This window comes from Rhinolophus hipposideros (genome assembly GCF_964194185.1).
Source record: "Rhinolophus hipposideros genome assembly, chromosome: 16".
In the NCBI taxonomy this organism is placed as follows: domain Eukaryota; kingdom Metazoa; phylum Chordata; class Mammalia; order Chiroptera; family Rhinolophidae; genus Rhinolophus; species Rhinolophus hipposideros.
In genome coordinates, this window is record NC_138062.1 from 20664740 (window position 1) to 20677147 (window position 12408).

At 41.9% G+C, this 12408-nt stretch overlaps 1 protein-coding gene across 5 annotated transcripts in view; it reads left to right on the forward strand.

The window, feature by feature from the left end:
* The window catches only part of ARHGAP10 (Rho GTPase activating protein 10), a 242171-nt gene that overhangs the window by 219919 nt on the left and 9844 nt on the right, over nucleotides 1-12408 (forward strand). For all 5 annotated transcript variants that reach the window (XM_081077090.1, XM_081077086.1, XM_081077089.1 and 2 more), the window contains one exon: nucleotides 2177-2324. In XM_081077090.1, the coding sequence (XP_080933216.1) occupies nucleotides 2177-2324 (148 nt within the window). The remainder of the gene's footprint in view (nucleotides 1-2176; nucleotides 2325-12408) is intronic.

Sequence of the window (12408 nt, forward strand, 5' to 3'; positions counted from 1 at the left end):
TTGGCTTACATTGGAGACTCTCTTAACTTTGAAGGGAGTTGTTGCTCGTGATGAATGAAGGGTACAGGGGAAAGGCCTGGGAAAGCTGGAGTTCCAGTCCCTTGTTCTTAGCCTCATTTGCAAAAAAGAACTGGATGGGCTTGAGCCATCCAGGTGTATAAGGGAAGCAGTAGCCTTTGTTTTCACGTGGGCGAAATATCCCAGAAAGAAGATAAATCAAAAGGAAATCATAGTGGTCCATCATTGGATTTCAGTTCATTTGTCTGAAAATTGGCCCTTCCATTTGGGGCTGAATTATTCCAATTTGCTAAACACTTTTGGAGTGAAGTGTTGCAGAAAAAGCGACTTCACTGAAAGAGGAATCATACAGTATTCTTTTTTTCATACAGTATTCTTGACAGTATACTTATGAGTGGGGACAGAGCAGGGTTTTATGGATAGATTTAGACCAAGGTGAAGAAGACCTACTCATAGAGATTGTGTTTATCTCTTGTTCCACCATATCTTCCACTCTTCTTGACAGCACACTTATGAAAAGAAAAGGCTCAGGAAACTCTTCCTTACCAGAATCTTCTGCACAGGATCATCTATGTATCAGTCCCCCGGAAAGAATTCCTTCTTTCCGCCATCACCACCATTCTAAGTCTCACTTCCCTGAATTCAGCTTTTCTAGATCCCCATTTCTAAGATTTTTTTTTCCTCCCTCTTAGCCTTAGTTGTAACGGGAGTCAGAGTTAAATAAGAATTATTTCATGTGGTCAATTTTCAGGATTAACGTCTTGGGATCTAGCTTAACCAGAGCCCAGAATTTTTCTTGTGCTTTATTATTAATATAAGTAGAACCAAAATCCGTTTGACATGGTTTTCTATGATCAAGTTCCTTGCTGATTATGGCATTTGTGCATACTCGGTTTCCAGGACCCAGGACTGAAGAAAAATGTAAGTTTAATCAGCCAGAAGCTAGCTGTGTTTGGGGTATAGACCCCTTCCTCCCCCCACCCCATGTTGTATATCACCTGCTTCCATGGAGCAGTTTGTTAACCAACTATTATCACCCATCACCTATAAAATTAAGGCCAAGGAAGTGCCTTTTGCAAGGCACTTCGGCAGTGTCAGTCTGGCTGAGGGGTCCCAGCTCTGATGGGTACTGTTTAGGTAAGTGGGATACTGTAATGGCAAGAAGACCATTGGAGGCTGTCTTTTCCATCTTCTGCATTTCTATCCAAGCCCATAATGTACACAAATGATACTAAATGTTTGTCACAAAATCACCCCAATAAAATTTAAAGAAAAATGGCCCCCTGTGAATGAATCATGTAATCCATTTAAGAAATGCCTTTTAGTTTTATTTTAAAGTCATCTTCTGGAGTCACTGCAGGGGCCTGGTTCTTAATACCGTGTTTCCCCTAAAATAAGGCCTAGCCTGACCATTAGCTCTAATACGTCTTTTGGAGCAAAAATTAATATAAAATTCTGTCTTATAGTAAAATAAGACCGGGTCTTAGAGTATTAATTTTTGCTCCAAAAGGTGCATTAGAGCTGATGGTCTGGCTAGGTCTTATTTTCTGGGAAACACGGTATAGCATGCTGCCTAATGTTCACAGAGAAATGAAGTTTCTGTATGTCCAGGATTTTAATAAATTAGGCTATTAAATTATAATCCAGCTCAGAAGACAGGTCCCTTTAGAGATGTTTAATTTATTAAACACTAAGTGGTGACTGCCAGTGGCTTAAAGAAGCATCAGGTGACAAGAAAGGGAGAGGTTGGATTCCCCGGGGCTGGTGTACTGCTCTGAATTGTTCTTGAGGTTATCGTTATGATTTACATCAGTCATCCTTATAGATTAGGAAGTCACTGTGGCCACATTAAAGCTTTCATCTTCCATTTGATCTGATTTTGACGATTGTATTTTCTCAAGGGGGAAACCAGTCCTCAGTGTGTATCAGCTATGACATATTTTAAGTATCTTTGATTAAAACAAAACAAAACAAAACAAAAAAATGCAATAAAATCTTTAAAAACAGGACCCCCAGATACTCTCAGGCTGAATTGTAAATGTAATTTAGGATTCAATTTGATTGACTAATCAAGTAATGCTGTATAATTATTGGTGGAGTTCTTTTTTTCTCCTCTGAGTATTTGTTTGAAAGTTGACACTTTCTTTTCCCTCCCTAGGTGACAGTCCTCACCCTGCTAAGGAGGACACCCCTACCAGCAGTCTTGACTCGCTTTCCTCCCCATCTCCCACGACCGCAACTGTCCATGGGCTTCCTGGAACAGACAAAAACCACCTTCTTGCAGATGGGGACTGGGGATCCACTGCGTAAGTCACTGAGCTTCTGTCTGGTGTTGAGGGAAGGAAGGCCATGCCCTTCATTTTGAAGTTTACATGGCCAGTGGGTACTGGTGCCATTGCATCTGAGGAACTTTGTTCTCTAATCCGTGGGGCAGTCCAAGGGCGAAGGGCCCATAAAGAAGGCCTTTCCTGAGCAGCTTTTGTGTGTTCCCTGTATGGAAAGGGTGGGTGAGTGCTAATTCAAATCTGCTTTAAATTCAATCCGTGGCAGTTTGGGGTTGCACAAAGGAAATTTGTTATTGTCCTACTCAGGATGTTTTCTCCCCAGTTAAGAAAACTTTCAGCGATACAAGAATGCATGCATTGTGATCAATACACTGTTGAAACTGTAGAATGGTCTTCCAGTTGGATAGATTTTTGAGGGCTTTATGTTAGCATTTGCTCTGTCTACTCCATAGCGCCCTGTATAGTTGACAATTGATGGCTAAAAAATCCGATTTTATGTTCGCAGTTTGTTTTAATGCCAAGCATGTGGAGATCAGCTCAGGTACCTTAGGACAAACAATACGAATACAGACAAAACACCGTGGACCTGATTTCACTACGTGAGGGTTTGTCTTTCACTGTTAACCCAGGATGTGGAGTAAATGCTGGTTGGTGGTGGTATGGGACATTGGGAAAACATCACATTGCAAACAAATGCTCAGAGAAGAAAAAAAAGAGCTCCACTAATAATTACATGACATCACTTGATTAGTCAATCAAGTTACATCCATAAATACATGTATAATTCATGCTAAGAATATTTAGGTAGGCTGTCTTTAAAGTTAAAAACAAAACAAAAAACTCAGTTTTTTAAAAAATAAAAGTTGCTTAAAATAAATCATAGATAATAATGATGTCATGCGACCCTAGCTGGGCATTCTTGGGACATTAAATGGAATTGGAAAGTGTTCTTCACATTACTTCGCTTTTTATAGCTACTGCTGGATTCACATGAAATCATTATGAACTTATTAAGTATTAAAAGAGGCTGGGAGAAATTTGGTATGCTAAAATGTTGGGGTGATCTGAAAACTTTGAAAACGTAATCAAAGTAAAAACTCAAAAGTAGGGAATCCATTCTCCAGATGAGATTTCCTCCCAAAGATTTTCGTATATGTATATTTATATGCTGAAGATTGTTTGTTTTGGATTTAAATTACATACTACTCAAACATGCTTGTCATTTTTGCTGTTCGTTTTCCAGAATGAATATACTCTTCACTTTAATACTCTAAGCAACCATTCTAGGGTACATAGGAACCTGGAATCTGTAATCCTGGCACTCCTGGGTGGAATTTGGTGTGTGTGTGTGTGTGTGTGTGTGTGTGTGTATGAGTGAAAGCAAAAACCAGATATCCAATGATTTCTTGCAATAAGTGTTTATCGCAGTCAGCAGAGAACAGTTTAGTTAGTCATCCTTCTTCCATAGTGGTTCTGTAGAAAAGTGACATTATGAACCACAATATAGCCAATGCTCAATTCACAGCACGTCCATGCCTAAAACATGAAGAGCTTGATATTTTTGGTCATAAATCAAACGAGGAGTGAATTCCCCAGCTTGCTATTCATACACATTTTAAAATGTCATGGAAAGCACTCCAACATTGAGAGGCCAAGAAGGGGGTGGGGGGAATAAGTAGTTTTGAAACAAGTCTGGAAATGAAGAACTTGATTTTTTTTCTGTGCATTACATTAAATAGATCCATATTTCTCTTAACTACATAGAATGTTTCTTGTGTATCTCTTAAAGGGTTTACTTATAAGCATGTTTCAGCCCAGATTTACCATTAAGTCAGGGGTGCCTCTTGAACTGGAAAACACATTAGAGTTACCCGTAGACCTTGTTAAACCCACACTGGTGGGCCCCACCCCAGAGTGACCGTTGGGTTTGAGGGGAGCCTGAAAATATGCATTTCTAACCTAAGCCTGGGCGATGGTTGGCTAACTCTGATACAGACAGTTGTCCTTCCAAACCTCTATGGTTCTAGGCATGTGTTGATTATAAACAGCTTTGCTGAGGAGTGTAACTAGGATAAGTAATATTGTTCTACTTTTTTCTTTTTAAATTCTTATAGGATGATGTGTTGTATTCAAGTAGCCCTGCATATTTGCCCTGCAATATGCCACCTGCATATTTTGATCCTTTCTGCCTGAAATGTGCCCCCCCTCCTTTTTGACTCAAGACCAATCTAACCTATCTTCAGGGTCTAATTTTGTTTTCACCTTCAGAAAGCTTTCTTGAGTACTCTAGTGCCCAGGAAGATTCTAAATACTACCTTTCTCTGTCTATACCCAATACTTTAGGACAATATTACCTTCTAGTATTAGTTAATATTTACCATTTAGTGTTATTTGGGTGGTGTATGTGTATCTATATACCTATACCAGTGTCAGCATGGCTGGGTTCTGGTGAGAAACCACTTCAGCTGGTAGACTGCTGGCTTTGTGACTCTTATAAGGACACTAATCCCATTCACGAAGATCCCACTCATGATCTCGTCTAACTCTCATTACCCCCGAAAGGCCCCAGCTCCTCATACCCTCATCACATAGGAGGGGGTAAGGTTTCAACTTAGAAATTTTGGGGGGACACAAACATTCATTCCATAACACTATCTAATCTTTCCTTCCTGCCAAGGTTGATCTTATCATTCTTGGGGATAGGAATTGGGTCTTATACTGTTTGAACTTTTTAGTGATATTGACATAGTTATTAATAAATATTTCCCTTTTTAATTATTATGTATTTATAAAAATACTTTCCTTTTGGAAATCTCATTTCTTTCTGTATATCATTGAATGCCTCTTAGAGAACTCTGTTTGGTTTCTGATCCATCTTTTTTCTAAACGTTAAACACTCTTCCTCCAGGAAGTCCACAGAATTAATCTCCCCATTTTCTCTTTGTAGCATTTTTCTTTGTTTCCTTAGCATTTGTAAATTTAATTTTCATGGTGTGTGTAGTCTGTGTAATTTTTAATCCTTTATCTCTGAGTACCAGCTGTGCAGTATAGAACATAGAAGGATCTGAGTAAGTGCTGATTAAGATCCCTTTAATAAAACCAAAGTTACTGTGGATCATTAGTACTATACCCAAGCCTTTAAAAAGGAAGCAGCAGTGCCTAGGCTGGTTGGTTTTAATCTAGGGTTGTGACTCTCTGTTCCAAAACTTACACTTGCCTTATCTTAGGTCCTGAGAAATGGAGTCCAAATGTATGTTGATCACGTGGGACACTCAGTAGCTCTATTGTACAGAACTGCCGTGATCCCACCTACTGGAAAGCAGATTTGCAGAGGAAAACTTACAGAAGCTGAGATTCTGATATAGGCAGTGTGTAAATACAGCTGTTGCCTCTGACAGGTAGAATACAATACAGCACAATTGGGTTTCTTGGGTTTCTGCTGATGTTTATGACTTGTGGGTATTATTCATTGTGGTCAATCAATCTGGAGCTATTACTTACCTGTACACTCAGTAAGGTGAGAGGTGACTGCATTGCCAGTGGAGAATTGCTAGCTCAGTCTCCTTGGAGGACATTACATCATAGGTCAAGGTATTTCAAATGTTCCAAAGTCATTTTTCCCCCTAATAAAGTAGTTTTCTCTAAACAGGTTTTCTTCACTTGTAAGTGATGGAGCAGGTCCTTGACAAGTAATTCTGTTAAGTTCCCTGCCACAAAAGAAAATCTCTTTTAAGAAATATCAGGCATTGCTATCTGCTTCTTCTACAGATTTCAAATGAAAAGGAACACTTCCTTTTCTGCCAGTACATTCCCACATTCAAGATGGCAGCATCTTAGAAAATAGCTCTTTGCAGATGGGAATATTGGTACCCCAAGATGCAACTCACTCCGCAGACTAGGAAAGCAATAGATCCTTCTTTCCTACCTGCCAAGAGGCTTGGCTTAGTTTATCCTGGATGTTCAGGTATTCCTAACATGCATGTTCCTGGTGCTGCCCTGAGCCACTGTTCTATGGAGAGATTCCTACCTATCCAGATCTGAAGCTGGTTGCTTAAAAATCATTAGACAGTAGACTGCTATTCCCATGTACAGCTATGTGCATGCCATCCATAGACTGTGTGTGCACTCACTGGTAACCATGTTTGTTCTTGTCAATGCAATAAATAACTTGCTTCCTTTAAATTGGGCAAACCTATAGAGATTTTCCATAGACACCTACTTGGTGTTTCAAATTAGTTGACTATTGCTTTGATGACTGCTTTTCAGAAAGTCGATTAATTTTGCTGGGAGTTATCAAGGTACCCCATAAACTTAATTAGTATACCACAACAAACCATGAATGATTTGTCTAAAGCTCAGAAAAATAATCATCTCAGATAATCTTCTAACAAATTTCTATGAAAGTTGGCTCATAGCTAGAAATTATAAGGTAGTATTCAGAGGCAAACTTTGTGTTCACCTCTTCCTGATCTGTTTCCTTTTCCCCTCTCCTCTGTTCCTTCAGCGAGGGTGTCCTCAACCCCACCCCACCCTGCTTCGCCTTGTTCGGCCAGGGGTGATCAGTTCACCCTAGAATTTGGTATCTGCTATTTTTACATGTTTTCTTATGATTATTGTTTCAAAAGGAAATGGGGAATTTATCTTTTAAAATTTGTTTTCTTTTCACTTTATTGCTAATTTGACTTAAAATGAACACATAATTGTTTTTATAACACGAGGAGGAAAGCTATGCAGATTTAAAAAGAGATTAGGAGAGAGTGATGTTTAACCCAAAGGAATGTCTTGCCTGTCCTAGGAATTTCCAGCATCTTTCCTGGCTAGTAGGGACATCATATCCTAACAAAGTTAGACCTTTGCTCTGCTCACCTGCAGATTGGTCCTAGTTACAGACCATGGCTGGTAACACTGACCGAGATCTCTAGTAGAGTTAGCGCCTTCATTTGGAGGGATGTACTCTCTGGTGCTGGGTTCTGTGAAGACAGATTTGGAAGCCAGTCCCCTCTCCCATACCTAAGTGAGCGCCAAAGTCCCTGGGTGGGTTCAGGAGGATTGAGGTCTAAGATATCTCCAGTGTAAGGAAGAACAGGGCCAAATGAGTAGGAGGAACATATCACCTTGCTGTGAGCCCACAGCTATCTTGTGAATTCTGCTCGGAAGTTAACTCCCTTCTGGACTTCCTTTTGGGGGATTGGGGACGTACAGGGGCAGAAGCCTTTGTTTCAGCAGTAGCTGGTGGTTAGAGACTACAGAGAAGGTTTGATTTGATAGTTACCCTCTTGCATTTATAAGATCAAAGACCATAGAGCATTAATTATTTGGGAGACCAGGTTTTGTTTTTAGCTCCTTTATAAATGATATTTCACCTTAATCCTCACATGAACCCGGTGGGGTAGATACACCTTTATTTTTAAAGAGGGGGAAACCAAGGCACAAAGAGGGTAGGAAAGTTGCCCCAAGCTGCCCGACTAGTAAAGGACGAGTGGAATTTGAGCTGTCTGTCTGTCCCAGTGATCATGGTCCCCTTAGACTTGTTTTACTGTAAGGATGGAGATTGTCTGGTTGCATGTGGGAACGCTGTTCAAATTATACGTTTCTCCCAAATCTGAGACCCAGTGTGATATAACCGTCAGCTGGCCATTGCCCTTGTTTTGCAGATGGTGTACTGAATTAAGTTACGTGACTGTGGGGAATAAACACTTGAATCTGGTTGCTGCACATTCATCATCTAACACCTTTGGCTAAGATTTGGGGTAGAGGGCGTCCTCCCCTGAAACAGAGCTGAAGGACTTGGAAATTTGATATTTTGCAAACAGAGCAGCATTCATAATTTTTCTGAGCGGTGTGATATCCGGTCATCTCCCTTTAGCTTCACTAAACGTTTTGAAGCTAATCACTGGCTCACATACTTGGCCATCGACCATCAACGTCTAGGTACAGTCATTTCTTTGGGGTACGACTTTTGTCCTGTGTGTTGCCTTGAATCTTCTCTCCAACTCTGTATAGAAATGATGCCATACCAACGGCCTGGCATGGTCATGTCGTCCCATGCACATCCCTTGGGTCTTGCCAGGGTATTTTTATTGTGTACTTGGCACCTGTGTGTGGCCTAATTCACGTCTTCCTCTGCTGTGCTGTAACTACAGGGTCTGAAATTTGGAGGTTTTCTTTTCAAGCCAGAATGTCGATTAGTCATGTAACTTTAAAGCCCCATAATGAAAAGTCGACTTTCCAAAATAAAGAGACGCGTCTGAATGTTGCAGGAGATTTTCTGCTTAAGACTAAGAAAAATATAAAAAATTCTCATTAGTCTTGTTCTGTTTTTTAGTTTCATTGGTTTTTTTGTTGTTGCAATTTATCACTTGCTATGCAAGGATTGGCTGGCTGTGTCTCAATATTGAAATGCTGGCAAGGCCCTCGTGAGCTCTCTGTAAGCTGGAAGATAGTCTAGACTGGAAAAACGGTGATTTTAGAGTCAGACACGCCTGGCTTTTTGAAGCCTGTTCTGCATCTTAAAACTTTGTAGGCCTTCTATAAATTATTTAAGCAAACCATGGCTTAGCAAGATTATCTCTAAAAGGGGAATAACAGCATCCGCCCCTCTGGATTGTTGTGAGGTTTCAAGGAACCACGCATTGTAAAACCCCATCCCTGCCCTCCTGGGAGCTCTGGGCAGCTCCCTGCTTGGATTTCCCTCCCCTATGAGAACCTAACTTGATACTCTTAGTTTAACTTAACCCGACTTCCTGGTTTGTCCATTAGATAATCTCACTAAATAGCTCAGGGAAATAACCTCCCTAGTCCTGGAGAAGCCGTAGATGTTGACCTGAAGTTGTGTTGTTTCCAGCAGTTACTGTAGTTATTCCAGGAGGACCCTCAGTTTGGAGGTCCTCTCCTAGCCTCTCTGGGTCAGCACCCCCTTTGTAGAAGCCCCTGAGAATAATGGTCCTTGGATATTATGTGACCAAGGCCTGGGGTTCCCACGGGAACCCTGCCAACCCTATAAATTATTCTGAGCAGTATGAGTGACTCACCTATCACATCAGGTAAGCCATCCAACAGCTTGGTAAGAAACCAGAGGATTTGTCTTAGACGATGTTGTACCCCTTTCGATCTGTACAAGGTAGCCTTTGTCTTATGTTCAGCCCTCACGTTGGGTGGCAGCTATTTTCCACATGAGAACTGGGCTGGTAGAAACATTCCCGTCAGTTAACCCTGCAGGACCACAGTACTGAGACCTCTAAAGCCCCATAGTTTTCTGAAATGAAGCTATAGTTCCATTTCGGTTTCGCTAGCAAGCTCAAGTTCAGCCCTCTTACCTGACTCCACAGTGGTCATCTGGAAGGAAGATAAATGGAATTCCGGGGAACACTGAGTGAAAGATTGGTCAGAGATGTGATTCTAAGATAGTTCTTTTAGGGCGAAACCCAAGAAAACGATCACCCTCGGAGTGACCTTTGTGAGCTGTAAACTGACTAGATGGTTGTGTCCTTATTAAGGAGGGAAGCCAGCAGGAGCCTGAGAGTATCCCACAGGGTGAGGGCTGAGTGTTAGGTGTGGCTGTGGCCTCCTTAGAAAGGCTCTGTCTGTGCCTGACTGATTTCCCGCAGTGCCCTTCCATCTCTTCCTGCCCACCTGCTTTCTACAAAAGACATTTTTTTTTTTTCCTAAGGGTGAGCAAGTTACTGCTTTTACATGCTAGCTTGATGCATTGGCTGTCTTCCTCCTGCATGGGAGGTGATTGTGAGCAGTGATTGAAGAGAGCTTCTGCTGCAGGAAGGCTTTGGGTATTTGCAGGTTGGCTTCCAGCACACAATACCGGGTGAAGATGGAGTGTGTGTGTGGGGGCGGGGGGCAGGGGACAGGGACTTCTCAAGCCCAGGGGCATTTGCCATCATCATCCTTTTCATCTCTCCTCACTCTCCACTACCAATGGATTCTCCTGTAGGGCTAGCAAATGGTGGCTCACTGCCAGCTGTTTTTATAAATAAAGTTTTATTGGAACACGGCCACCCAGTTATTTGCATTTTGTCAATGGCTGCTTTTTCAATGCAATGATTGCAGACTGGAGTAGTCATGAGACTCTCCGTATGGCCTGCAGATCCTAAAGTATTTACTGTCTGGCCCTCTGCAGAAATTTCTGCTGACCCCGATCTAATCTATAAACAAAACTAACCTATTTGGAAGAACCCGTGTTTCTTAAAAATCAGTTTCAAGAAGTGTGGCTAATTGCCATTTTTCAGATGGGCAGTGCAGGTAATTTTTAAAAGTAACCCTAATGAATTTTTTCCATTCATTGAACCAATCCAAAGTGTCTCTTATAATTTTTGAATGCCTTCGAGCATGGAAGCATTATTTCAAAAGTCCTTTAGTGTAACTGGTGATTGAAACGTTTATTTGGGGTCGTTCCTTTTACAACCTATTGTTTAAAATAAAAATTTGATTTTGAAATAGTTTTAGAGTTACAGAAAAGTTACAAAGATAGTATAAAAAGAATTGCCAGAAACCCTTCACCCAGCTTCTCCTACTGTTGACGTCTTACACAGCACCAGGGAACTTTTGTTAAAAATAAGAAATTCACGTCAGTATAATACTATTAACTTACAGACTTTATTTGGGTTTCACTAGTTTTTCCACTCATAGCCTTCTTTTATTCCAGGATCCAATCTGGAATCCCACTACATTACATTTAGCACCTTTGTGTTTTGTTTTTCAACGGTGACATCCTTTTAATATCTGTTATTTTCCCCCTGTGACGTAGATTATTTGCTGTTTTTTGGTCAAGCAAATGATTTGTTAGTGGTGATGTAGCTAGAAACCAGAGAGATGAGCTCTGACTCAGAAACGCCTAATACTGGGAATAAGGGCTTCATTTATTGAGTGCTGACTGGGTCCTGTCACTGCTGAGTGCTTTGCACCTCTCATCTCATTTCAGTCTTGCCGCGACCAGCCTGTTAATGATTACCTTCATCTTACCGAAGGAAACTGTGACCGGGCAGTTTGTTAGTCACTGGATGAGCCTTGGGCAAGGCTTGTCATGCCAACTGTGCTGAAGCGTCCGAGAGGCACTCCAAATCCATCCTCTTCCTTCCCGCCACAGCCTCTAGCTAGTGAGAAGTGTCCTTCTTTGTATTTACCAAAAAAAGGAACAAGCCCGGAGAGCTTAAGAAACGGGCACACAGCCAGAGCTGGCTTTGGAACCGCAGTCTCTCTGTAGAGCGGTGGCGTTTCATGCACTTGGAATTCTCGTGGTTAAAATTCTTCCGTAGCCCTCTGTTGTCTCTGGTCCTGCCCCCTGAGTGTCTCTACTTCCCATCTCTCCTGATAGTGTGTTCCAGCCACTCAGAAGGACTTGAGGCTATGAGCTCTCCGCAGTCTTGTCACGATGGGGTTTGGTACTGACGTGACGTTGAGTAAGTCACTTTCACCTTTTCATACATAGTGTGGCATGGTAGCGTAGCAGGGGATGAGTGACCTAATGCATGTGAGTTGTGTGCACTGTTCTGCCTGGAAAGAGCCTGGGTGTAAAGAGGCGATGATGACGTTGATGATGAGAGCATCAGTTGAAGGCAGACACCACCTCCTCTAGAAAGCCTTCCTGGAGGGCCCCTGGACAACTCCCTACATGGCCCACATCACACAGCATCTCCACCCACTTGCCTGAGTGCGCATGGAGAGAAGATGTCATAGCCCCCTGGGTGTCACCGGGCCTAGCCAGGTGTCATGGGGCCCGAAAGGTAGTTCTCGGACCATGAATGATGAGCGAACAGGATCCCTTTGGACCCTCTTATGGGCAGTGAGTGACGGCCTCCTGCCCAATAGTGACTCTTGTCACAGCTGTTTGTTTCCCCTGACTGCTGGCCCCCTCTGTCTGCTCACGGGGAACCAACAGTGTGCTGGCTGTGGAATTCTCCTTCTCTGGCACTGAAGGAGTAACTGTGGCATTTATTTGAACAGAGATTTCCCGTAATGTACAGATCTACAATATTTCCTTCTGTCTTTATTAACATTTTCAAACACTTTTGCCCAGGACAGCTGTTCTAGACTTATGCTGTGCGTTTCTCAGGCTGGAATGAAAGATCATTTCACTAATGTGTTAGCTTCTGCT